Source organism: Hemitrygon akajei, unplaced genomic scaffold (genome assembly GCF_048418815.1).
Source record: "Hemitrygon akajei unplaced genomic scaffold, sHemAka1.3 Scf000066, whole genome shotgun sequence".
Classification (NCBI taxonomy): Eukaryota; Metazoa; Chordata; class Chondrichthyes; order Myliobatiformes; family Dasyatidae; genus Hemitrygon; species Hemitrygon akajei.
In genome coordinates, this window is record NW_027331952.1 from 3136459 (window position 1) to 3163602 (window position 27144).

A 27144-nucleotide genomic window follows, 5' to 3' on the forward strand; every position below is an offset into this window, starting at 1 on the left:
AAACTCCTTCCTAGACAGGGATACGTCTTTCTCATCAGACTGTCTACATGAATCCTGTTGAAACAATGAAGGCAGAAAAGTCCCTGACAAGTCAGCATAATCTGAATCCCGAATTTGGCTATCACTGGTATCAGAATCATGCTGCACAGAACTGTCTGCGTCAGCAGACTTTTTAGCCATACTGTGAGTTACTGCACAGGAAGGATAAATGATAAAATCCATCTGAGGGTCGTCAGTGGTTGGCTTAGTTGTCAACTGCACTACAGGAACAACTTTACCATCTGCCAGGTCATTCCCTAACAGCAAAGTAACATCTTCCACCAGTAAACTGGAGCACAATCTGATTTTAACAGGTCTGGAAACCAACCCTGACTGTAAAGGTACCTTCGGCAATGGCACAAAAACCACGCCGCCCCCAATGCCTTTAATAAGATTTACCTCACCAGTGTCAGTCTTATCACCAAACTTTAGAACGCTGTCTCATATAAGTGACTGAGAAGCCTCAGCATCTTGAAGAATTTTCACTGGTACCTTCGTAGACCCTTCCTTTACTAATACAAACCCATCGGACATAAAATAATCAAATCCCTTCTTAACTCGGTCAGACCTCTCAGTTCTTAACTGAGTCTGAACAGAATGTTCAGAACCCTGTGGGGTTATAGGTGCTTCAACATACTGAACACAGGCATTTGGGACTGCCTCCTTTTTCTTTTTCTTCTTCAGGATAGAACAGTTAGCCATCATATGAGCAGCTTCTTGCAATAGTAACAAGTAAGACCAGAATATTTCTCCTTCAACTGCTTCCCTACATCCTTACTCGTGTCACTAGTCCCAGCTTTAATTTCTGGTTTACCCTGGTGATCCCTGCTACTCTTTTTGGAAACTCTTATTCTGGGTAAATTTAACATTATGAGTTAAAGCGAACTCATCTGCTAATCTAGCAGACTCCTGCAATGTAGCAGCATCCTTTTCATCTAAATACGTCTTTATGTCATCAGGGACGCACCTTTTGAATTCTTCAATTACAACCAACTCTTTCAAGCTGTTAAAATCATCATTTATATTTTTATATGTGCACCAGCCAAAACACAAACTTCTCACAAGAAAATTCCGTATAAGTCTGGTTCACAGATTTCCTTGAATTTCTAAACTTTTGCCTGTATGATTCTGGGACCAACTTGTAAGTTTGAGCACAGCCTGTTTCACTATGTCATAATCAGCTGCTTCATCAACTGTCAAAGCAGAATAGGCTTGCTGAGCCTTCCCCTCAATTACACATTGTAAGAGAATAGGCCAACCCTTTTTGGCCACTTTAAACTCTGAGCAACCTTCTCAAAATGCTGAAAGTATTTATCAACCTCTGCCTCGTCAAGTGGAGGTACCAATTTAACTTCCCGACTGTCCTCAAACTTATCACCAGAGTCTAACGCTAGACCCCTTTGCTGCAATCTCTCTATCTTTTCCAGCTCGAACACCCTCTGTCTTTCTGCTTCCTCCCCCTGTTTTTCTGCCTCTCTAGCCTCAAACTGCCTCTGCCTTTCCGCAGCCTCCATCTTTAACTTTTCTAACTTGTAATGGAGCTCAAGCTCACTAGGTTTACTTTCAGGAAACACCTCCAACTCCTCCGCTTTAAACACACCTCAGATACATGATGTTCAGCTATAATCCTCTGCATCTGTGCCTTCCTCATTGTCAATTTCACCTTAGCAAGTTTAAACCTTTTCACAATACACAACAACACGATCCTTCTGGCGTCCTCTAATGCCTCAGAGGTTGGTGCTTCCAGACATTTATCAACATCCATTGCTGCTGATTTTGCAGACAAATAAATCAAAAGGGATTTCCCCAATGAAATCAATAATTAATTAATCAACACGCCCTCAAATTTGTTCATATCCCAGATGCAGGCCCCAATTTTGTTATGAACAAATATTTAGAAACTAAAGCTTTAGAAATTAACCAGCAGCAATAGACTACTCCTGGAGTCTAGTTTTGATGTTAAAACCACTATCTTTATTAGTATCTACTTATAATAAATTAAGCAAGATACTAGCAAAAGTTAACAGTGTTATGTGTATATATGTGTGTAAATTGTTACGTACCCATAACTGGGTCACTTACCAGCAAAGATAGAGAGGTCCGTTGAAGTCTGATGGTACTATTTTTAACAGTATTTATTGATAAAAATACACAAAAATAATATCAATGCAAACATACAGATAATATATGTCGTCAATACTAAATCTAAAAGCACGGGTATAATAATAATCAATAAGAAATAACTATCGTTGTGTAGGGGATAATGTATTGTCCGATGGAAATATAAAAGTCACTCAAGTTCATGCAGGCTGCAGCCTTTTGTTGCAGTCAAGAGAGACAGATGTTTTAAACTTGCCGGCTTTCCTTTTTATGATGTCGATCCTTCGAGAGTTCCATTTTCGTAGTCGGTCCTTTAGCTAAGCTGTTCCATGGAAAACTCGTCATCCGGGCAAGGATGGACACACACACGAGTCACCACCGGCTGTCGCTATTAAACGCTGTCACGGGATTTCTATCATTTCTCCTGGTGCGTCGAAAGGGGTTGTTCCCCAGGCCCTCTTTTATCCTTACTCACGGGGTCTCAGATGTCAATCAGGTTGGGATGATGTAATCCCTCAGCCAGCCCCCTCAGCTCATTCCCTGAGGGCTTCAAATAAATAGTAGAGTACTCAATACACAATTCCGTCTCCAAGAGAAAATGGCCGTTTCCCCTGGCTTTGTATCGCTGAGGGGCCAGGACATTCCAAACCCCCTCTCATTTCCTGGGTCTCCTGAGCTGAATTAATAGCGATCTTGTGATTCTCAAAAAGGAGGGTGCTACTTTGTACCCTTCAGCCCCTCAGAGTTGGGGCACAGGCGTAACACCCCCTTTCTTCAACGTGTTTTTTACCATCGGTAAAAAACGAAGTAATACAGAGTCTTACAGGATTAATACAGTTATACATTCAATTCGGCATCTGAACAGTTAACGATTACATTGTCACTTCCTTTAATACCTTAACAACTTATACCTTACTAAAGTCTTGTAGCATTAGACTTCAATTTAATAACCACCTATTTTTATTTATTTCCTTCAGCAAACAAAACTAAAGAGTTGTGATCTTAGCTTACGTGTGTACTACAAAAGTTCATGCAAAATACTAATTTTTATGTTACTTTCAAACTTAACAGTCAAGCTTCCATGGGGGTTGTCTTTATTATTCACATACTTTGTCAAAATCACTTAAAAACGGCTTCTGCTATTTAAAAATGGCGTCCCCATTAACCCTCGCCTCTTTTCCGGTTAATTCCCTCGTGGTGATCTTGGGCACCCTGGCGAAATAGGCTTTCGCCCGCTCCTTTCATAGGAGTTATTTTATCAACAATGTGTTCCAAACTTAGACCATCTTCCGAATTTCCACCCAATTCTTTAATTTTATGCAAGTTGTTAGTTTCCTCTTCAGGAACCTTCAGGCTATTAGTTTTCAGTTTAAACTCTTTGTTCAAACAGCATTTCAAATTCTGCCTTTTCACACCACAATCTAGAATAACAATAGCGTGTGGGGCCCCTTTACCTTCCAACTCAACCTGTAATTGATTCACAGGCTTTGTGGTACCAAGCCATTGTCTCTGTAGCCTGGTTGCTGCTTCTGATATCAGTCCAGCCTTTAAATTTTCTTCATTCAATTTGGGAACTACACATTTTCCTTTTCCTTCAATAATAATATTCACCTCACCACCTTTGATCTCCTCACCAACTTGTAACACACCTTCGAGCACAAACACCTGGGAACTCTCACTTCCCACTATTACCAAGGTTAACCCTTTCTTCACTGAACCAAGTCCATCTGATCCACAAGGACTGCATTCCTTTTCAACTGAATCAAATACCTCAGACTTTTCCTGAGCTCCATTACTAGGTTCAGTACCACATGCATCCACATCTTGGACAAACTCAAACAAGACATTTGCCTCTTCCAGGCTTTCAATACCCGTACCCGGTCCAAATTCTAAATTCCCCTGATCCTCCCAGCTACTCTCCGGGCAACTCCCTTCCGGAGTAAAACTCAACCCCACGGGTTGAAACAACCTCATCTGCCAACCCAGCAGACTTCTTCAAGGTAAGGGCACCCTTTTCATCGAGGTCTGCCCTCATTTCATTATCGGGAACACCTTTAGATTTTTCCACTTCTTCAAACAGTTCTGCCAAACCAGACAAATCATCCATCTCCAACCCTGGACCTTTTAACAGCTCTATCTGTTTCTCATCTTTATTTCGTGCCTCTAGAACTTTTCTCCTCGCTAAGGGAGGGTCTAACTCCTCTCCCTTACTCTCTTTCACTTTACTACTCTTAGTTTTACCACCCTCTAAACCCTCGTGGTACAGGGTCGGTAAGAACGTCTTGGCCAACTCGATACTGGCCGGATTTAAACTGCTCTCGTTCTCAGCTGCCTTTCTCAACATGCTGCGAGTGATTGCGTATGCGGGATAGATCTTGGAATCTAGGGGCGGGGCCTCCACCGGCTGTCTCCTCAGCTTCATTGCTGACCAAACCTTACCACCGGCTAAATCATTACCCAGAAGGACGTCCGCGTCAGTTCTCGGGAATTCTCATCGCACCCCCATTTCAACTGGTCCAGAGACTAGCTCACAATTCATAATGATCCCATGCAAGGGCACCGTTTCCGTCCCTTTTCCTATTCCTTTCACAGCTACCATTCCCGTCTTGCGACCAAAATCCAGTACCTTTCTGCTAATCAATGACAGTTCAGCCCCCGTGTCTCTTCAGATTCGCACGGGAACTGGTGGGTCTCCTTCTCTCACAGACACGGTTCCGTTTGACATACAAGTCTCAGACCCTTCTCGTCTTCTGTCTACCCGGGGCTCTCTGATCAATTTACTGATTACCATGGCACATCCAATAGGGACTGCTGCTTTCCCTTTTCCTGTCTCCTTCCTCGGAGCAAAGCACCTAGATGCAATATGTCCCCCCTTTCCACAATTAAAACAGTTCAAGCCCGGAAATCTCTGGCCGTCTTGCCTCTCCTCCCCAATCTTACCACTAGCTCCTGGTGGGACCTCTGACTCAGCCAGCGGGCTTTCTCTATCGTTCCCACGGTCTCTCTGGGAACTTTTATTCAAGGAAAATTTTATCTTGTGGGTTAGGGCATATTCATCTGCGAACCTAGCAAATTCGGAGATGGACTTATTCGGCTTCTCATTCAAATACATCCGGATATCCTCCGAAACACCACTTTTAAATTCTTCAATCAGAATTAACTCCCTGAGACGCCAAAAATCCTCTTCCACTATTTCTGCTGTACACCAACGATCCAAGAGCACACCCTTCTCATAGGCAAACTCAGTATACATCTGATTCCACCCTTCCTTTAGATTTCTGAACTTTTGTCTATACGCTTCAGTTACCAATTTGTAAGTCCGGAGAATGGTCGCTTTAACTTTGTCATAATCCTCCGCCTCTTCCTCCTCCATGGACAACGCCACATATGCCCATTGTGCTTTCCCTTTTAACACACTTTGTAACAACGCCACCCACTGCTCTTTGGGCCACTTCTCATTCATGCCACCTTCTCAAAAAGCAAGAAATAACTATCAACATCCGTCTCCTCGAACGGAGGTACTAACCTCAACTCCCGACTTACATTAAACCGCTCCTCTCGGTCTGACCCTTGAGCTCTTTGCTCTTGCCTTAACTTCTCCATGTCCAAGTCATGTTGCCCCTGTTTCTCTGCCTCCTCATACTCTCTCTCTTTCTCGGCTCGCTCCTTTTCCTTTTCAGCTGCCTCCAGCTGTGTTAACTGAATTTCATGCTCTCTTTGCTTCTCAGCTCTGTCCTGCTCTTTTTTCACCTCTAACCCCTTTAGCTGGAGCTCATGCTCCCGTTTCACCTCTAACTCCTTTAGCTGGAGTGCATGCTCCCTTTGTTTGTCGGCCCTTTCTTTCTTCTTCTCAGCTGCTTTAATTTAATTTCATGTTCCAACCTTGATTTCTCCAACTCTAACTGAGCCTTCCCAATAGCTGGTACCTTTTCAGGGAATATTTTCCAATACCTCAGCTGAAAGCACATTCTTCTCAATATAATACTGAGTTATGGCCCTTCGCACCTCCCACTTTTTCATTGACAACCTCACCTCTGCGAGGTTTAGCCGCTCCGCCATATTTAACAAGTCCGATTTGGTGGCCGCCTCTAGCGCCTCCAGAGTCGGGTTTTCTATAAATTCATCCACGTCCATCTTTGCTGGTTTCCCGTCTGGCTACCCACATACCAGATCCAAGTTTTGACTTACAAGCCCGAATCACTGGCCTCCCAATTTGGTGTCAAATCTCGAGACAAGAACACCAATTTGTTACTTACCCCATAATTGGGTCACTTACCAGCAAAGATAGAGAGGTCCGTTGAAGTCTGATGGTACTATTTTTAACAGTATTTATTGATAAAAATACACAAAAATAATATCAATGCAAACATACAGATAATATACATCATCAATACTAAATCTAAAAGCGCGGGTATAATAATAATCAATAAGAAATAACTCTATAATTGTCTCGGGGATAATGTATTGTCCGATGGAAATATAAAAGTCACTCAAATTCATGCAGGCTGCAGCCTTTTGTTGGAGTCAAGAGAGACAGATGTTTTAAACTTGCCTGCTTTCCTTTTTATGATGTCGATCCTTCGAGAGTTCCGTTTTTGTAGTCGGTTCTTTAGCTAAGCCGTTCCGTGGAAAACTCGTCGTCCGGGCAAGGATGGACACACACACAAGTCACCACCGGCAGTCGCTATTAAACGCTGTCACGGGATTTCTATCGTTTCTCCTGGTGCGTCTAAAGGGGTTGTTCCCCAGACCCTCTTTTATCCTTACTCACGGGGTCTCAGATGTCAATCAGGTTGGGATGATGCAATCCCTCAGCCAGCCCCCTCGGCTCATTCCCTGAGGGCTTCAAATAAATAGTACAGTACTCAATACACAATTCCGTCTCCAAGAGACAATGGCCATTTCCCGTGGCTTTGTATCGCTGAGGGGCCAGGACATTCCAAACCCCATGTGGATTCTGCGTGTCTTTCTCTCGCTTCCTGCGTCTCCTGACCTGAATTAATAGCGATCTTGCGATTCTCAAAAAGGTGGGGGCTACGTTGTACCCTTCAGCCCCTCAGAGTTGGGGCACAGGCGTAACAATATATAACTCCCAAACTATTGAGCTCGGGGGAAACAAGGCTTAGAGTCTTGAGATGGTAAAGCATGGAAGTTCAGTTCATCCACGGAATAGGTGATGAGAGAGAGATATTTGTAATCCAGGGTAAATGTCGAGAGAAGGCAATTACGTCGAATTCCAAAGGTTCCATTGTGGTGAAACGAGAGAACAGTTGCTGTAGATTTTATGCTTCATCGTTTCAAATCCACATACGAATTATCACCGAAAGTGACTTGTCACAAGGGGTATCGCCTTCAAGTGAATTATCACACCACACCCAGCCAAGCGTTAACACATAAGTAGTCTGCACAGGATACCCCAAATCCGATCCACACCTATGGGTCAAATGAGGTGATAACCACACATTCGATGTATGGTGAATCAACACTTAACCCACCCTTGTGGGCATAGGAAAGCTCTAAACAGTGACCCTTGGCCACTAGTTCCCTGGTTTCGATCCTTCCATTTTTCCTCCTTCATCTCCGCCTGACTCTGAGTGTGAGTCCTCGGTTAAAACTAAACAAGCTGTGAGCGATGTAAACAAGCTGCAAGCCCGACTGATTTGCCTTCTTAATCACTCTCTCTCTTAAAATGAATGTCCTCAGCAAGCAAAAGCAAGGAATTAATAAGAATGTGAACTGACTGGTGTGCCAGTAGTTGGGATGACTGAATGACATTCTGAGCAGGTGAATAGTTCAAAATGTGTGAACTGACTGGTGTTTCTTTAGGGTGGATGACCGAGTGAATCCCTTCCCACAGACTGAGCAGGTGAATGGTTTCTCCCCAGTGTGAACTCGCTGATGACTATGCAGGTTGGATGACGAAGTGAATCCCTTCCTACAGACTGAGCAGGTGAATGGCTTCTCCCCAGTGTGAACTCGCTGGTGAGTCTGTAGGGTGGATGATTGAGTGAATCCCTTCCCACACACTGAGCAGGTGAACGGTTTCGCTCCAGTGTGAACTCGCTGATGTACCTTCAGTTTATTTGATTCAGTGAATCTCTTCCCACATTCTGAGCAGGTGAATAGCTTCTCCCCGGTGTGAACTGACTGATGAATCAGCAGGTTGGATGATTGAGTGAATCCCTTCCCACACACTGAGCAGGTGAACGGTTTCTCCCCAGTGTGAACTCGCTGATGTACCTTCAGTTTAGATGATTCAGTGAATCTCTTCCCACATTCTGAGCAGGTGAATGGCTTCTCCCTGGTGTGAACTGACTGATGTCTCTGCAGGTTGGATAACCGAGTGAGTTTCTTCCCACAGACTGAGCAGGTGAATGGCTTCTCCCCAGTGTGAACTCGCTGGTGTCTCAGTAGGTGAGATGACCGAGTGAATCCCTTCCCACAGACTGAGCAGGTGAACGGTTTCTCCCCAGTTTGAACTCGCTGGTGTCTCAGTAGGTGAGATGACTGAGTGAATCCCTTCCCACACACTGAGCAGGTGAACGGTTTCTCCCCGGTGTGAACTGACTGATGTCTCAGCAGGCTGGATGACAAAGTGAATCCCTTCCCACAGACTGAGCAGGTGAACGGCCTCTCTCCAGTGTGAACTCGCTGATGTACCTTCAGTTGAAATGACTGAGTGAATCCCTTCCTACAGACTGAGCAGGTGAATGGCTTCTCCCCAGTGTGAACTCGCTGGTGAGTCTGTAGGGCGGATGATTGAGTGAATCCCTTCCCACACACTGAGCAGGTGAACGGTTTCTCTCCAGTGTGAACTCGCTGATGTACCTTCAGTTTATTTGATTCAGTGAATCTCTTCCCACATTCTGAGCAGGTGAATAGCTTCTCCCCGGTGTGAACTGACTGATGAATCAGCAGGTTGGATGATTGAGTGAATCCCTTCCCACACACTGAGCAGGTGAACGGTTTCTCCCCAGTGTGAACTCGCTGATGTACCTTCAGTTGAGATGACTGAGTGAATCCCTTCCTACAGACTGAGCAGGTGAATGGCTTCTCCCCAGTGTGAACTCGCTGGTGAGTCTGTAGGGTGGATGACCGAGTGAATCTCATCCCACAGTCCGAGCAAGTGAACGGCCGCACCCCGGTCTGAACTCCCTGGTGTGCCATCAGGTCAGATGTCCGAGTGAATCCTTTCCCAGAAATTCAGCAGATGACCAGCTTCTGACTGGTGTGTCCACAGGTGGGATGACAGACTAAATGCTTTCTTACACACAGAACAGGTGAATGACCTTGCCCGGTGTCAACTTGCTGATGTACCTTCAGTTGAGATGACTGACTGAATCCATTCCCAATGTCTGAGCAGAAGAATGACCTGTCCCCTGTGTAAAATGACGGGCATGCCAGTTGGTCAAATGACTGAGTGAATCCTGCCCCGTAGTCTGATCAGGTAGGATGGTCGATTGAACCCCTTGCTTCACTTCTTAAATATCTAGACAGAGACAGCAAAACTGGTGTGCCATGTCTGAGCTTCCGGGAGACAAATTCCTTCTCGTTTTTAACCTGTAAAAAGATTTACAAAATCCATCAATGGGTGTAGGACAACACTTCGGATGAGATTACTTGAGTTGCCAAGGTTTGATCCAGCATCACACTGTTACAGTGAGGTTCCACCCAAGTTGCACAGAGAAATCATCTTCTAACTGGGCACAGTGCTGATATTTGGAATAACCATCAATTCCCTGATGCTCTTCTTGTTTCTATAGGAATGGGGCATTTCTGTGGTCTCCAATTTGTGCCTTGGCTCAGTTTGGCTCCCTCCATTGGTATTATTCCCTGTTCCTGCTGAGCTGCATGGGTGCCTGGCCACACAGTAACTGAAAAATTCTCACACAAATAGTCTTTCTTGACGTGCAGCTGGGATTTTCTTATATGTATTATTAACTTAAAGTGCCACAGTTTTAATGCCTTATAAAAATTTCTTGCTGAGATGAATGGTTGGTCCGCACAGCTGTTAAAGGCTCTTGCAGAAAAGTACCAACAAAGAAACAGGCCCTTTGGGCTATCTAGCTTGTGCTAAACTACTTAAACTCCCCACTCCCAACCCCTACCATTCAGGTACCTACACAAAACTCCTTAAATGTTGAAATCCAGCTCACATTCACCATTTGTGTTGGCTGCTCATTCCGCACCCAGATGACCATCTGTGTGAAGAAGTTTCCCCTCATGTTCCCCTTAACATTTCACCTTTCACCCTTAACCCATGGCCTCTGGTTGTAGTTCCACACCATCTCCGTGGTTAAAGCCAGCTTGCATTTTATCTATGCCCCTCTATCACAATCAAATCTCTCCTCAATCTTCTACATTCCAAGGAATAAAGTCCTAACCTGTTCAATTTTTCCTCATAACCCAAGTCCTCCAGACCTGGCAAAACCCTTGTGAATTTTCTCTGAACTCTCAGAACCTCTTTTACAACTTTCATCTATCTACTGTTGTCAGTGCTTTGGTTCATGAAGGCCAATGGGCTGAAATCTTTCTTTCCGTCTCTATCTAACTGTGATACCACTTTCAGTGAATTACAGACTTGTATTCCCAGGTCCCTTTCCTCTAAAACACTCCTCAGTGCCCAACCAGTCACTGTGTAAGACCTACACTGGTAGGTCCGACCAAAGTGCAACACCTCACACTTGTCTGCATTAAGTTCCATTTTCCATTTCTCAAACCATTTTTCCAGCTGGTCCAAATCGCACTGTAAGCCATGATAGTCTTCCTCGCTGTCCACTACAGCCCAATCTTGGTGTTATCCACAAATTTACTGATCCAGTTAACCACACTATCATCCAGATTACTGATATAGATGACAAACAACAACAGATCAAGCACTGATCCCTATGACACACAACTAGTCACAGGCCTCCAGTCAGAGAGGCAACCATCTGCTACCACACTCTAGCTTCTCCCAAAGACAGTGTCTCATCCAATTTACTATCTCATCTTGAATGCTGAGTGACTGAACCTTCTTGACCCTCCTCCCAAATGAGACTTTGTCAAGTGCCTTGCCGAAGTCCATGTAGACAACATCCACTGCCTTGCCTTCATCCACTTTCCTGATAACTTCGAGAAACTCTATAAGATTGGTGAGCCATGAACTACCAAGCACAAAGCCATGTTGTCTATCCTTAATCAACTCACATCTATCCAAATACTTATATATCCGGTTCCTGCACATAAGTTCCAATAACTTCCCCCTACTGATGTCAAGCACACCAATGTACAATTTCTTAGTTTATTTTGAGAGCCTTTCTTGAACAGCGGAACAACATTGGTTGTCCTCCAATCCTCCACTACCTCACCTGTCACTAAGGATGATTTAAATATCTGTGCTTGGGCCCCGACAACTTCTGCACTTGTCTTCCAAAGGGTCCGAGGGAACAATTTGTCAGGCCCTGGGGATTTATCCATGGCAATTTGCCTTCAGACGGCAAACACCTCCACCTCTGTAATCTGTACAGTGTCCATGAAGTTGATGCTGCTTTGCCTCACTTCTATAGACTCTGTGTCCACCTCCTGAGTAAATACGAATGCAGAAAAAATCTCCCCCATCCATTTTGTCTCCTCATATGGATTACCATTCTGATTTTGTAAAGGATTATTTTTTTCCCTTGCAATCTTTTTGCACTTAACATATCTGCAGAATCCATGAGGATTCTCCTTCACCTTGTCTGCTGGGGCAACGTCATGCCTTCTTTCATCAGTGTTCACTTGAATTTCCTGTATCTCATAAGTACCCCATTTGTTCCTATCTGCCTGTATGCACCTCCTTTTTATTGATCTGGGAGACGAAAACCAAAGGGGTGATAGAGCTGCATGGTGGGGGGTGGAGGTAAGGGGGGGTTAAACTAACGTCTCAGGGGGAATGGATGCCTGAATAACAGAACAGATAGTGGAGGTGTTATGGAGACAGGTGTTGTTCAGACCTCAGACAAGGTCAGGAATGAAAAACGTTGAGCATGCTGCAGTGAATATGCTGAACCCTGTATATCTCAATGCAAGGAGCATGATAGGAAAGGTGGATGTGTTCAGGTCATGGATCAACACCTGGAATTAAGATACTAGGATCTGGCAACTGTGGACTGGGACAGGCTGCTTTATGGCAAAGGTGTGCTTGGTAAGTGGGAGGCCTTCAAAGTGAAATTTTGAAAGTACAAAGCGGGTATGTGCTTGTCAGAATAAAAGGTAAAGATAGAAACTGCAGGGAACCTTGGATTTCAAGAGATGTTGAGACCCTGGTGAAGCACAAAATGGAGTTTCATAACAGGGATAGGCAGGCAGGTTCTTATGAAGTATAAAATATACAAGAGAACACATAAGAGATAAATCAGGATGGCTAAAAGCAGGCATGAGGTTGCCATTGCAGAAAAGATTAATCATCAGGGATTCCAGAGATAGATTAAGAGCAAAAGGATTTTAAGGCACAAATTTGGTTCTCTGTAAGACCAGAATGCCAATCCACGTATGGAACCAAAGCAGATGGGAGAGATCTTAAATATGTTTTCATCTCTATTTACTCAGGAGATGGACAAAGGTTCTATTGGAGTGTGAAAAAGCCACATTAAAATCGTGGACCCTGTACAGATTAAAGAAGAGATGTTATTTCACTGTTCAACATGGAACATTGAGCATAGAAATCTACATCATATTCCAGGCCATTCAGCCTACAATTTTGTGCCAACCACATAACTTACTCTTGAAACTGCCTAGAATTTCCCTAGCACAGAGCCCTCTATTTCTCTAAGCTCCATGTGCCTATCTAAGAGGCTGTTAAAAACCCCTATTGTATCTGCCTCAACCACCACTGCTGGCAGTGGATTGCACACACACACTATTTTCTAGGTAAAAAACTTACCCTTGCCATCCCCTCGGTAACTATTTCCAAGCACCTTAAAACTATGCCCCCTCGTGTTAGCCATTTCAACCCTGGGGGTAAAACCTCTGGCTATCCACACGATCAATGCCCCTCATCACTTTATACACCTAAAAAAGGGTCTAAACATCAGAAAGTAAATTATACATTGCTTTGAGGATCTGTTAGAATTATGAGGGTATAGATAGGGTAAATGCAAACAGCTTTTTCCACTGAGGTTGGGTAGGATGACAACCAGAGGTCATGGGTAAGTGGGGAAGGTGAAAATTTAACGGGAACATTTGGGAAAGCTTTTTAATGAAATGGTCGTGAGAGTGTGGAATGAGATGCCAGCAAAAGTGGTGAATATAAGCCCAGTTTCAACAATAAGAGAAGTTTGATAGGTACTTGGATGGTAGGGGCATGAAGGGTGATTGACCAAGTGCAAGTAGTTGCATTAGACAGCTTAAATTTGTTCTCGGCATTGACTAGGTTGGCCAAATAGCCTGTTTCTGTACTGAACTTCTCCATGTTTCTATGACAGAGAAGCTGGCCAAACTTGTAAGGGGAAAGGTAGGAGTGACAACGGAGCAGCAATGGCTGGAGTTTCTGGGAGCAATTCGGGAGCTGAGTGATCGATACATCCCAAAGAAGTGGAAGCATTGGAAAGGCAGAATGACACAACCATGGCTGAAATGAGAAGCCAAAACCAACATAAAGACCAAAGAGAGAGCAAACAAAAGAGCAAAAACTATTGGGAAGCTTTTAGAAACCAACAGAAGATGACAAAAAAAAAGTCAGATGAGCTTGCATGGATTTATGATTTGTAGTCATTAATGAGTCTTGGTAGCACCCAACTGTCTGAGGCATCCAGAAGAATAAAATATCCGGGGCCTCAATATCTCTTGAAAACCAAGGTTCCCTGCACCATTTACCTTTCAACTTTTATTTTGACAGGCACATACAAACTCAATACCCTCAAAATTTCACTTCTGAAGGCCTCCCACTTACCAAGTACTCCTTTGCCAGAAAACAGCCTGTCGCAAACCATACTTATCAGATCCTTTCTGATACCATCAAAATTGACCTTTCTCCAATTTAGAATCTCAACCCGTGGTCCAGACCTCTCTTTTTCCATATTTACCTTGAATCTCATGGCATTATGATCACTAATTTTTGTCATCAGCCCTGGATCATGTCCTAACAGCTTATTGCACACTTCTACGTCGGGATTCCTACGCACTGATTAAGGGCACATTTGACAAACTTTACCCCATTTAGTCCTTTTACAGTCCTAGTCAATATATGGAAAGTTAAAATCACTTACTGCATCAAGCTTTGTTTCTTGGCATGGTCTGCGATCTCTCTAAAAATTTGTTCCTCTAAATCCCTCAGACTATTGGGTGCAACAATGTCCCAATAATGGCTACAATATTGTAATTCCCTGTCCTGAGCTCATCTGGCTTTCCTACGATGCTTCTTGCTTTGTAATATACACAGCTCAGCACATTCATCACACGATGCTCAGCAATTTGATTGTTGACTCCATCTGAGGACTGAACAACTTCAGACCAAGCCTGTAAAGATGGGAATCTGTCCCCCCAGTTTAACGCCCTCCTGCTCCAATACTAACCAACTAAGTTGGCCAACATGATTAAACAAATAATATGGATTGGCCTAACAATGACCAAAATCGAATGTGACGAGCTTTGACATCTTGTTGGGACCTGACTATCAAATCCCAATCAACCCTGAAAGGAACTAATATTAAAGGAGAAGATGTTCAGTGGGAAGAAGGATGTGAGAGGGCTATATCTGGGGATCAGAAATGGGAACAAAAACCTACCAAGGGACAGGTGGGGCAACAACCCATTTTCAAATTAACAAGCAAGGATGCTTCCTGCCGTGAGTACCACCCCTCAGGAAGAGCCCAATGTAATATTGCAAGTTGCTGGAATTCCAATTCCATTTATGATTGATATGCCGGCAACCACAACCACTCTCAATCAGGAAATAATATTGGAAAATGGATTCCAGCTATCAAACACGACAATCACTCTGTCTGGGTTCGAAGGCACGGAACGCACGTATTCACATACACAGCCACTACAGGTGGAATTCCAGGGGGATTGACAAAAGCCAGTATTATGCACCCCTCTAGGGACAAAGTTCCCAGTCACATTAGAGAGGTTAAAGGAAGAGAGAACAGTGCATTACTGGCCGAAGTTCCGGATTTCCTTTGGCGACAGACAGGACAGGTGGTTCCCCATACCACCGTGAGGGTTTGCCTTGGGTTCAAGCCAAAGAGCCTAGGGTTCCTTGCCTACACCCTGATGAAACAAGCCTCCAGCACCAAGGGAGGCTGGCCAGACTTGGCCGCATGCCAACTCTGATACTGGAAGGACTCAGGTGAAGACAGGACATCTGGTAAGACACTCTTTTAATATTGACCGAACCCAAGAGGCTGTACCCCATCTCTGGGCAATCTCAGGCCATGAAATTGGCCTTGCTTGTTAATTTCTAAAACTGCCCCCCGTCTGGATCACCATGAAAGAAGGACAGACTCTCCCATCCACTCTGCAATATCCCCTCAAGCACGAGGCAATGTTTTATGAGAATGGAAGCCCTTTTGTGGATCCAGCAGGGAAACAATATTCTGGTGATGCGATAGTGACGGACAGTGAAGTAATTGAGCAGGCCTCTTTTGAAGCAGCTGTCTCGTCCAGAAGGCTGAGCTGTTTGCTCTGACTTGTGCCTGTATCCTAGCAACAGTTAAAAGTGCGAACAATTACACGGACTCCCGTTATGCATTTGGAGTTGTACATGACTACCGGGCTCTCTGGGAACATGGGGATTCCTGACTTGCTCTGGCCACCCCATTAGTAATGCCTCCTTTGTAAACAACTTACTCACCGCTCAACAGCTACCTCGAGTTTTGGCTATTATTAAATGTGCAGCCCACACCCGCATGGCCAACCAGGTCACTAAACTCAATGCTTCAGCAGATTAGACAGCGAAAAGTGCTGCACAATCCTCGATAGTTGTAGTCTCCTCGGGTCCCCATCAAGCAATCCTCCATGACTCAAGCAGAACGAGTTTGCCAGACATGTGGGAGGTACGTACTTTTCAGGGGGACGCCTCTGAGGAGGAGTGCAAGCTGTAGTTCCAGGTGGGGTGCCAGAAAGACCCCGACCGAGGTTTCTGGATCACCCCAGCGGGACTGGTTTGTGTTCCTACACAGTTTTTACCTATATTGGTCAATTATTCACACACCTGGAAAAGGAGGGAATGGTTGTTAACCTGCACCCTGCACACCGGGTACGACTCCCTTGACCATTTTCGTGTCTACAAGTTGATGTTACTGAATTGCCTAGAGTACATTGCTATAGATACTGCTTAGTTATTATAGATGCACTTAATAGATGGATTGAAGCTATTCCAACTACCAATAATACTGTTAAGACTGTTGTGAAGGTATTATTACGGGATATAATTCCCAGGTACTGGGAATTGCCAGAGATGCTGAGCTCTGACAATGGCCCACACTTTGTGGCGAAAGCAAGCGAAGGGGTGTGTAACAAACTAGCTATCAAGCAACATTTCCACTGTGTACACCACCCACGGGCCGCTGGCTTAGTGGAAAGTGTCAATGGCACTCTGAAGAGTAAATTGGCCAAACTAACAGCGGAGACTGGAATCGCGTGGATGAAGGTCCCACTGTTAGACCTATTCTACATGAGGGTCACCCCACAGGGGAAAACAGTGCTGTCACCAGCTGAAATCATTTATGGACGGCCCATGAGGACACCCTGTGGACTAAGACCTTGTGTACCATTGTTCCCAGAAAGTCTACCAGGTAAATTGGATATGCATACCCTCGGGGAAGAGATGGGGAAATACATATGCCAACTAAACAAAATTTTCCAAACATTACATTCACAGGTACTACAGGCTTACAAGGAAGAGAACCACCCCGCAGAGAGGAGTGACTATCCCACCCTAGAACCTGGGAATTTTGTCCTGACCAAGAACTGGGATTGAGGGAAAATCAGACCTCGGTGGAGAGGACCATATTAGGTGTTACTGACCACTCCACGGCTCTGAGACTGAAGGGTTAATCTCGGTGGATACATCAAACAGACTACAATCGTGTTACTGAAGGAACTGAGTAGAAGGACTCTCTCGGACTAAAGGAAAAAGTATTGGTTGATCGTGGTGTGATGAACCTCCAGGTTTCTTGTCACTCAGAGAGTGCCTGAGTGACGTCAGCCGCCGGCTTTCTCGGCTCCTGTTTGATTCTTACTGAGAGAGAGGGAGGGGTGGAACTAATCGACTCTGCAGCGTGCTTACACTTGCTCACAGCTTGTGTTTACATAGCTCGCAGTTTGCTTTATTTAAGCAAGGACAGTCAGAGACAGACAGTCAGATGGAGAGAAAGAAAGAAGATGGAAGGTTCGAAACAAAGGACCTAGTGGCCGAAGTTTGCTGTTTGAACTCTCCTGTGCCCACAAGGGTGGGTTGATTATAGATCCAGCAAATACCTGGAAAATACCTGAGGAGGAAGGTAAAGCTGCGTGAGCGCGGGTGACGTCAGCGGCGAGCGCGGGCTTTAAAAAGCGACCCACTTTCAGGAGCGGGCAGCGGAGTGCGCAGGAGCAGAGTGCTGGGCTTTGGCTCAGCGGGCTTCGGCGCAAGAGGACTTCGGCAAGAAGCCTGCTTTTCATTTATTCTGACTAATCTAGGATCAGGTAATGGGGGAGACAGTTAGAGCAGTGGTGTGCTCCGTATGCAGTATGTGGGAGGTCAGGGTCAACACAGTTGTCCCTGATGACCACACCTGCAATAGGTGCATCCAGCTGCAGCTCCTATCAGACCGAGTTAGGGAATTGGAGCAGGAGCTGGATAAACTACGGATCATTCAGGAGGCAGAGGCAGAGATAGTTAAGAGTTATCGGGAGGTAGTCACACCGAAAAGACAGGAGGTAGGCAAATGGGTGACAGTCAAGAGAGGCAGGGGGAGCAGACAGAGAGAGAAGAGCACCCCAGTGGCCGTTCCCATCAAAAATAAGTATACCGTTTTGGATACTGTTGGTGGGGATGACCTACCAGGAACAAGCTGCAGTGGTCCTGTCTCTGGCACTGAGGTTGGACCTGCGACTAGGAAGGGAAGGAGGGAAGAGAAGAGAGCAGTAGTGATAGGGGATTCTATAGTCAGGGGGGCGGATAGGAGATTTTGTGGGGAAGATCGGGAGTCTCGGATGGTATGTTGCTTCCCTGGTGCCGGAGTCCGAGAAATCTCAGATCGGGTACAGGTTATTCTCGAGTGGGAGGGCAAGGATGCAGATGTTGTGGTCCATGTAGGGACCAATGACGTGGGTAGGATGAGTGAGGGGGTCCTGCGCAGGGAGTTCAGGGAGTTAGGTGCGAAGCTGAAGAGCAGGATCTCCAGGGTAACAATCTCAGGATTGCTACCTGTGCCACGTGCGAGTGAGGCAAGGAACAGGAGGATTATAAAGATTAATACGTGGCTGAGAGGATGGTGCAGGAGGGAGGGCTTCAGGTTTGTGGATAATTGGGCCTTGTTCCAGGGAAGGTGGGATGTGTTCCAAAGGGACGGTTTACACCTGAACTGGAGCGTAACTAACATTCTTGCAGGGAAGTTTGCTACAGCTTCTTCGGGGGGGGTTTAAACTAAATTTGCAGGGGGCGGGGATCCAGACTGTGAGAGATGATAGCGAGAGGATGAATAAAGGACAGGTGGGGACTACACGGTTCCAGAATATTAAGTGTGTAGTAGAGGGAGGTGGGGCGGAACAAGTGATAAGGAGGACTCGTGTCAGAGGGATGGTCTGACGGAACATGGAGTTAAATGTGTTGCAAGAATAAGTAAATGTAGGAAGGACAACAAAATTCTCGGGGCGTATAGACCGATGGGAGTTCAGAGAGCTGGGTTAAGCACAATAGGCAGCGATTCAAACAGAGAGAGGAGAAATGGGTTAAAAATTCTATTTCTGAATGCACGGTGTCAGGAATAGATAGATAGATAGATACTTTATTCATCCCCATGGGGAAATTCAACATTTTTTCCAATGTCCCATACACTTGTTGTAGCAAAAACTCATTACATACAATACTTAACTCAGTAATAATATGATATGCATCTAAATCACTAACTCAAAAAGCATTAATAATAGCTTTAAAAAAAGTTCTTAAGTCCTGGCAGTTGAATTGTAAAGCCTAATGGCATTGGGGAGTATTGACCTCTTCATCCTGTCTGAGGAGCATTGCATCGACAGTAACCTGTCGCTGAAACTGCTTCTCTGTCTCTGGATGGTGCTATGTAGAGGATGTTCAGGGTTTTCCATAATTGACCGTAGCCTACTCAGCGCCCTTCGCTCAGCTACCGATGTTAAACTCTCCAGTACTTTGCCCACGACAGAGCCCGCCTTCCTTACCAGCTTATTAAGACGTGAGGCGTCCCTCTTCTTAATGCTTCCTCCCCAACACGCCACCACAAAGAAGAGGGCGCTCTCCACAACTGACCTATAGAACATCTTCAGCATCTCACTGCAGACATTGAATGACGCCAACCTTCTAAGGAAGTACAGTCGACTCTGTGCCTTCCTGCACAAGGCATCTGTGTTGGCAGTCCAGTCTAGCTTCTCGTCCAACTGTACTCCCAGATACTTGTAGGTCTTAACCTGCTCCACACATTCTCCATTAATGATCACTGGCTCCATATGAGGCCTAGATCTCCTAAAGTCCACCACCATCTCCTTGGTCTTGGTGACATTGAGACGCAGGTGACATTGAGAATAAGGCGGATGAGCTTGAAGCCCAGGTGCGAATGGGTAACTATGATGTTGTTGGGATAACAGAGACATGGCTGCAGGGAGATCAGACCTGGGAAATGAACGTACAAGGGTATATGTGCATGTGGTAAAGGTAATGTTGCAGTAGTTATGGGGGATTTCAACATGCAGGTGAACTGGGAGAATCAGGTTGGTGCTGGACCACAGGATAGGGAGTTTGTAGAGTGCCTACGGGATGCATTCTTGGAACAGCTTGTATGAGAGCCGACCAGGGACAAGACTATTCTGGATTTAGTGTTATGTAATGAACAGGATTTGATAAGCGATCTCGCAGTAAAGGAGCCATTAGGAGGTAGTGATCACAATATGATAAGCTTTTATTTGCAATTTGAGAAGGATAAGGGCAGCTCGGAGGTGTCAGTGTTGCAGATGAACAGGGGAAACTATGAAGCCATGAGGGAGGAGCTGGCCAAAGTTGACTGGACGGATAGCCTAGCAGAAAAGACCGTGGCAGGTATTCTTGGGAATAATGCACAAGGTGCAAAATCAGTTCATCCCCCAGAGAAGGAAGGATTCAAAGGGGGGAAAGGGGCCTCAGTGGTTGACAAAGGAAGTCAGAGACTGCATAGCATTAAAAAAAAGGAAATATGACAGAGCTAAGGTGAGTGGGAGGACAGATGATTGGGAAGTTTTTAAGAAACAACAGAACTTAACTAAAAAGACAATACGGGGAGAAAAAAATGAGGTACGAACGCAAGCTAGCCAGGAATACAAAGGAAGATAGCAAAAGCTTTTTTAGGTATGTGAAGAGAAAGAAGATAGTTAAGAACAATGTTGGGCCCTTGAAGAATGAATTGGGTGAAATTGTTATGGGAAACAGAGAAATGGCAGAAGAATTTAATGAGTACTTCAGATCTGTTTTCACTAAGGAAGACACAAGCAATCTCCCAGATGTATGGATGGGCCAAGGACATAGGGTAACAGAGGAAATGAAACAGATTGACATTCTGAAGGAAACGGTGATGAGAAGACTGATGGGACTGAAGGCTGACAAATCCCCAGGTCCAGATGGTCTGCACCCTAGGGTACTAAGAAGGTGGCTCTGGAAATTGCGGATGCATTGGTAATCATTTTCCAATGTTCCTTGGATTCAGGATCAGTTCCTGAGGATTGGAGAATGGCTAATGTTATCCCACTTTTTAAGAAAGGAGGGAGGGAGAAAACAGAACTATTGACCTGTCAGCCTGACATCGGTGGTGGGAGAGGTGCTGGAGTCCATTATTAAGGATGAAATAGTGGCATATCTAGATAGCAGTGATAGGATTGGGCCAAGCCAGCATCGATTTACCAAGGGTAAATCATGCTTGACTAATCTGTTGGAGTTTTTTGAGGATGTAACCAGGAAGTTAGACGGGGGAGATCCAGTGGATGTAGTGTACCTCGATTTTCAGAAGGCATTTGATAAGGTCCCACATAGAAGATTAGTGGGTAAAATCAAAGCTCAGGGCATCGGGGGGAAGGCATTGACATGGATAGAAAACCGGTTGGCAGATAGAAAGCAAAGGGTAGCGGTGAATGGGTGTTTCTCGGAATGGCAGGTGGTGACTAGTGGGGTGCCACAGGGCTCGGTATTGGGACCACAGCTGTTTACCATTTACGTTAACGATTTGGATGAAGGCATAGAGAATAGCATCAGCAAATTTGCTGATGATACTAAGCTGGGTGGCAGTGTGACATGTGATGAGGCTGTTAGGAGAATTCAGGGTGACTTGGATAGAATGGGTGAGTGGGCAGATACTTGGCAGATGACATTTAATGTGAATAAGTGTGAGGTTATCCACTTTGGGAGTAAGAACAGGAAGGCAGATTATTATCTGAATGGTATAGAGTTGGGTAAGGGAGTAATACAAAGAGATCTCGGAGTCCTTGTTCATCAGTCACTGAAGGTGAATGAGCAAGTGCAGCAGGCAGTGAAGAAGGCTAATGGAATGTTGGCCTTTATTACAAAGGGAATTGCGTACAAGATCAAGGAAATCCTCTTGCATTTGTACAGGGCCCTGGTGAGACCACACCTGGAGTATTGTGTACAGTTTTGGTCTCCAGGGTTAAGGAAGGTCATCCTGGCTGTAGAGGAAGTACAGCGTAGATTCACAAGGTTAATTCCTGGGATGTCTGGACTGTCTTACGCTCAGAGCTTAGAGAGACTGGGCTTGTACACACTGGAATTAAGGAGATTGAGAGGGGATCTAATTCAAACATATAAGATTATTAAGGGATTGGACAAGATAGAAGCAGGAAATATGTTCCAGATGCTGGGAGAGTCCAGTACCAGAGGGCATGGTTTGAGAATAAGGGGTAGGTCATTTAGGACAGAGTTAAGGAAAAACTTCTTCTCCCAGAGAGTTGTGGGGGTCTGGAATGCACTGCCTCGGAAGGTAGTGGAGGCCAATTCCTTGGATGCTTTCAAGAAGGAGCTAGATAGGTATCTTATGGATAGGGGAATCAAGGGATATGGGGACAAGGCAGGAACCGGGTATTGATATTAGATGATCAGCCATGATCTCAAAATGGTGGTGCAGGCTGGAAGGGCCAAATGGTCTACTTCTGCACCTATTGTCTATTGAATGTGTGATTGTCACTTTGTTTGATCCACTGGAGTGGATCTTTAGGTTTGGCAGTATCCTGTGAAGACCACTTGTGCTAACCCTTGCCTGGGGGTGGTAATTCACTTGTACAGGGTACCCCGTGACAAATCACTGTTGGTGATAATTCCTATAATCCATATGGGGATTTTGATGGAGTATCCCGTGGCTACCACTTTTGTTAACCCTTAACTGGATTTGGGTGTGTTATGTGGTAACCACTTGTGAGAAAGAGATTCTGTGGAAATCACTGTCCGTAATACTTTGTGTGTTGGACCTGGATTGGGAGTACCTTGTGGAATCTACCTGTGTGTTAACCCTTGCCTGGGTGGTAGTTCCCTTTGAAGATGGTGCCCCTGTTATCAGCTAGTTTTGGTGATAATTCATATGTGGATTTGGAACAAAGACGGATAAGATCTTCGGTGACTGTTATCCTGTTTTATCACCATGGAACTTGTGGAATTGGAAGCAATTGCCTACTCTCGACATTCACCTTTGATTACAAATATCTCTCTCTCATCATTTATTCCGTGGATGAGCTGAACTTTCATACTTTACCATCTTAAGACTCTAAGCTTGGTATTCCCTGAGCTCAATGGTTTGGGAGTTATATTTACACATATGTACACACATAACACTGTTAACCATAGAACACTACAGCACAGTACAGGCCCTTCAGCCCTCCATGTTGTGCCGACCCATATAATCCTTTAAAAAATGTACTAAATCCACACTACCACATAACCCTCTATTTTTCCGTCATCCATGTGCCTGTCCAAGAGGCTCTTAAATAGCCCTAATGTTATAGCCTCCACCACCATCCCTGGCAAGTCATTCCAGGCACCCACAACCCTCTGTGTAAAATAACTTACCAGTGATGTCTCCCCTAGACTTCCCTCCCTTAATTTTGTACATATGCCCTCTGGTATTTGCTATTGCTGCCCTGGGAAACAGATACTGACTACCCACCCTGTCTATGCTTCTCATAATCTTGTAGACCTCTATCGTCCCCTCTCATTCTTCTACTCTCCAAAGAGAAAAGTCCCAGCTCTGCTAACCTTGATTCATATGACTTGTTCTCCAAACCAGGCAACATCCTGGTAAATCTCCTCTGCACCCTCTCCATAGCATCCTCATCCTTCCTATAATGAGTTGACCAGAATTAAACATTAAGAGCAGTCTCACCAGAGATTTGTAGAGTTGCAACATGACCTCTCTACTCTTGAACTCAATCCCCCTGTTAATGAAGCCTAGCATACCATAGGCCTTCTTAACCACCCTATCAACCTGTGCAGCAACCTTGAGGGATGTATGGATTTGAACCCCAAGGTCCCTTTTGATTGTTTTGCTTAAGTTGTTATATTATAAGTAGATACAAATAAAGATAGTGGTGTTAACATCAAAACCAGACTCCATGTGTGGTCTATTGCTGCTGGTTCATTTAAATTGCTACAGGTATGTAACAGTGGTGTTCGTGTTTATGTCTTTGAGAGGGATCACCCCAGCATCCGGGGTCCCCATGTTAACACATTTCTGTGTCTCTGTCACACCAATGCCAAACAGGTAGAACTAGTGGCCACCAAACTCAACTTCCCAGACTGGGAAGCATGCAACCTGGCCATACTTGCAGGTGCCCAGCAGCGGAGAGGAACAACTGAGACTGAGTGATTTTGGATGATCACTTTTCTCTCCTATGTAGTAGCCAGGAATCCACCAAAGATAATCAATTTGGCTACAGCACTTGAGGAGCCGGACACAATACTGCAGGGGCCCTGACAGAAACAAAGGCCCAAGTAACAGAAATATCCACTGAAATGACTGCAATCCGGCAAACAGTCGTACAGAATCATATGGCTTTAGATTTTATCCAAGCTGAGAAAGGGGGAACCTGTGTTATTATTGACACAGAATGCTGCACCTATATCCCTGATGAGTCTACTAACATTACATCCCTCTCCAAGCACACTGCCAGGGAGATTGACAGCATCAAGAAAGTAGGGCAGGATTTACACAGGTTCACCGAAGGGTCGAAATGGTAGTATTTGAAGGCCTGTTTGGTAATATGTGAGGCATGATATTGCATTATGGCTTAATAGTTGTGCATATCATTGTTATAATTACTGTTGTGCATTGTTTTTATTCATTGATAAAAATGAATCAAAAGGAGGGAGTGGTAAAGTATGTAAAAGGGTTAACACTTTCTTAAACAATAGCCGCCTGTTCTTCTGAAAGAAATTGCTGATGATTAGCCAATGTACTAAGCCATGCTGAGCCATATTTCTTCTTGAGGGTAGCTAGCTAGGGTTTCTGGATGTTTATCTGAATTGTGCACTCATGCGTAGAGATAGGACAGCTTCAGTCCGTTCTGTGTGTGTAAGCCATTATGACTATTTTGTAATTTATCTTAAGGGGCTGTAATATAGTAAATAACTTTGGCTCCAGCCTGCCTTGTGTGGTGGGTATCTGGACAGATATATCTGTGGTGTAAGGGGAATTGTTAGTCAGTTAGTGGATTGGATACTAACGACACTAACGACATAAACAGTCTATGACTGTTCCTGTTTGAGCGACTAACTGAGTAAGCCCCAGGTGCTTGGAGTAAAGAGTTTGTATTTATACGGTCTCTGAGTGACTTTATCCGGATTCGACTTCCACAGAATGGGAGTGGTTTTAAAGGACTGGGCTGCTGGAAGCACATTACCAGACCTGGAGTGATTGCAACTGGATCTGACAGAGGCATAACTGGCTCCTCTGGGCACATTCAGTCTCACTCCAACAATTTCCTACCTTCCTTTTACAGGTATGTAATGTCTAAAGGACCAGCGTTTGAGTAAATGAGACTCACCAAACTTTCTCCTGACTGAATCACTGGATTCTCTGAGTCAGATGGGTTCTCTCCAGTTGACGCTCTCAATCCTCGGGCTGGTTCACTTGTTGATGTTCCACTGTCTTCAGTTGTGGTTTGCTTCCAGTTGGGTTTTTCTTCCAATAAATCTCTCACTGCAGGTCTAACTTTAACATGAAAGATAATGAAGCACACTGACAATAGAAAGGAGAACCAAACATTTCTGCTTAATGTTACTAACAGCAAAACTCAATGAAATTTAAATGTTGAAGGTAGATATAATGATCTCAGTGAACAATCTTTTATTGTCCCTCACAAGTCACAAAACGATATGGGATAAGAAAGAGCCATCATTCAGTTATGGTAAGACATAAGACACAGGAACAGAATTAGGTGATTCGATCAATCTGGTCTGCCCCACCACTCAACCATGGCTGATTTTCATTCCAACACCATATTCCTGCCTTCCTCCAGTAACCCTGAAGCTACTTAGCAATCATCAATATATTAATCTCTGTCATAAACATACTCAAATGGCAGCCTCAACCACCCTCTACAGCAACAAATTCCACAAATCAGACTTCCTTTGGCTGAAGAAATTTTCTCACCTCAATTTTAAAGGGAAGCATCTTTATTCTGAGCCTGTGCTGTCAGATCACAGATTCTCTGTCTAATGGAAACATCCTTTCCATGTCCATTTTATCCAGGCTTTTCAGCATTCGGTAGGTTTACTTAACCATACTTCCCTCCACCACCCCCCACTCTGAACTCCATTGAGCACAGGTCCAGAACCATCAAATACTTTTCATACATAAAGCCGATCATTCCTGAGATTATTCTTGTAAACATTGTTAGCAACACACCACGTGATCGTGCGTCACAAAGCAGATCTGCGGCGCACAGCCTCACGTGACCTGTTGGCGGGACTCCCCTTTCAATTCTGCGGAAATAGGCAGCCTGGGCTCCTGGTTTGGATCGCTCAATGCAGATTCAGTGAAGTCGACACATTTCTGACGAGCCCAGATAACTGGGTACTAAATGAGTAATTGGCCCTCAGTTCGGGGCTCAAGGCCAATATCGGATCTCCCCGCCCGGGATCGGTCTCAATACTCACCGATGGGAAAGTGATATTTTCGGCCCGCAGACAGTGATCCCGAATCCGCAGAACGGCGCCAGCCTGGAGACTGTGAGCATGCGCAAAGTGATTGGTGCATCATCCGGAGGGCGGGGCCTCGGCAGCGACGCACAGATGCTGCCCATCTGTGGTTAAATGGGAGGGGAAAATGGGATCACCTGACTCCTCCTTCCCCCCCCCCGGCTGTGACTCCAGCTATCCATTACTCTGTGGAAAGAAGCAAACTTGCCACTCACATCTCCTCTCACCCTAAATGTATTAGCCATTTCACCCCCAGGAAAAATATATCGTCTTTCCACTATTTATTCCTCTCGTAATCTTATAAATGTCCATCCAGTCTCACCCCAGTCTGCGCCGCTCTGGAGTAAACAACACAAGTTTGTGCAACCTCTCGTTACAGCTCATGCTTCTAATCCAGGCAATATTCTGGTAAAACTCTTCTGCGAACAGAACTGTATGAAATTCTTCAGATGTGGTCTAACTAGTTGAATAAAACTGTGTTACGAACTGTAACGTTTTAGAAACGAAACAGCAGCAATAGAGTTCACATTGGTGTCTGGTTTTGATGTTAAAACCACTTATTTATTAGTATCTACTTATAGTAACTTAACGAAATAAAGGAAAGGTAACAGTGTTATGTGTAAATATAACTCCCAAACTATCGAGCCTGA

At 44.8% G+C, this 27144-nt stretch overlaps 1 protein-coding gene across 2 annotated transcripts; it reads right to left on the minus strand.

The window, feature by feature from the left end:
• Positions 1–5044: 5044 nt before the first annotated feature.
• On the minus strand, positions 5045–26529 carry LOC140721970 (uncharacterized). Of its 2 annotated transcripts, none has more exons than XM_073036796.1 (3): positions 26453–26529; positions 25339–25505; positions 5045–9699 (listed from the first exon to the last, which is right to left on the minus strand). In XM_073036796.1, the coding sequence occupies exon 3, from the start codon at positions 9304–9306 to the stop codon at positions 7933–7935; it is 1374 nt and encodes a 457-aa protein (XP_072892897.1). In that variant the 5' UTR covers positions 9307–9699; positions 25339–25505; positions 26453–26529; the 3' UTR covers positions 5045–7932. The 2 variants fall into 2 exon arrangements, with proteins under 2 accessions (XP_072892897.1, XP_072892898.1); XM_073036797.1 differs by having other exon boundaries at positions 25339–25501; positions 26453–26525.
• Positions 26530–27144: the final 615 nt, after the last annotated feature.

What these genes read in the sequence shown, in the direction of transcription:
- LOC140721970 (XM_073036796.1), bottom strand. Translation starts at nt 9,306, where the DNA reads ATGGCACACCAGGGAGTTCAGACCGGGGTGCGGCCGTTCACTTGCTCG.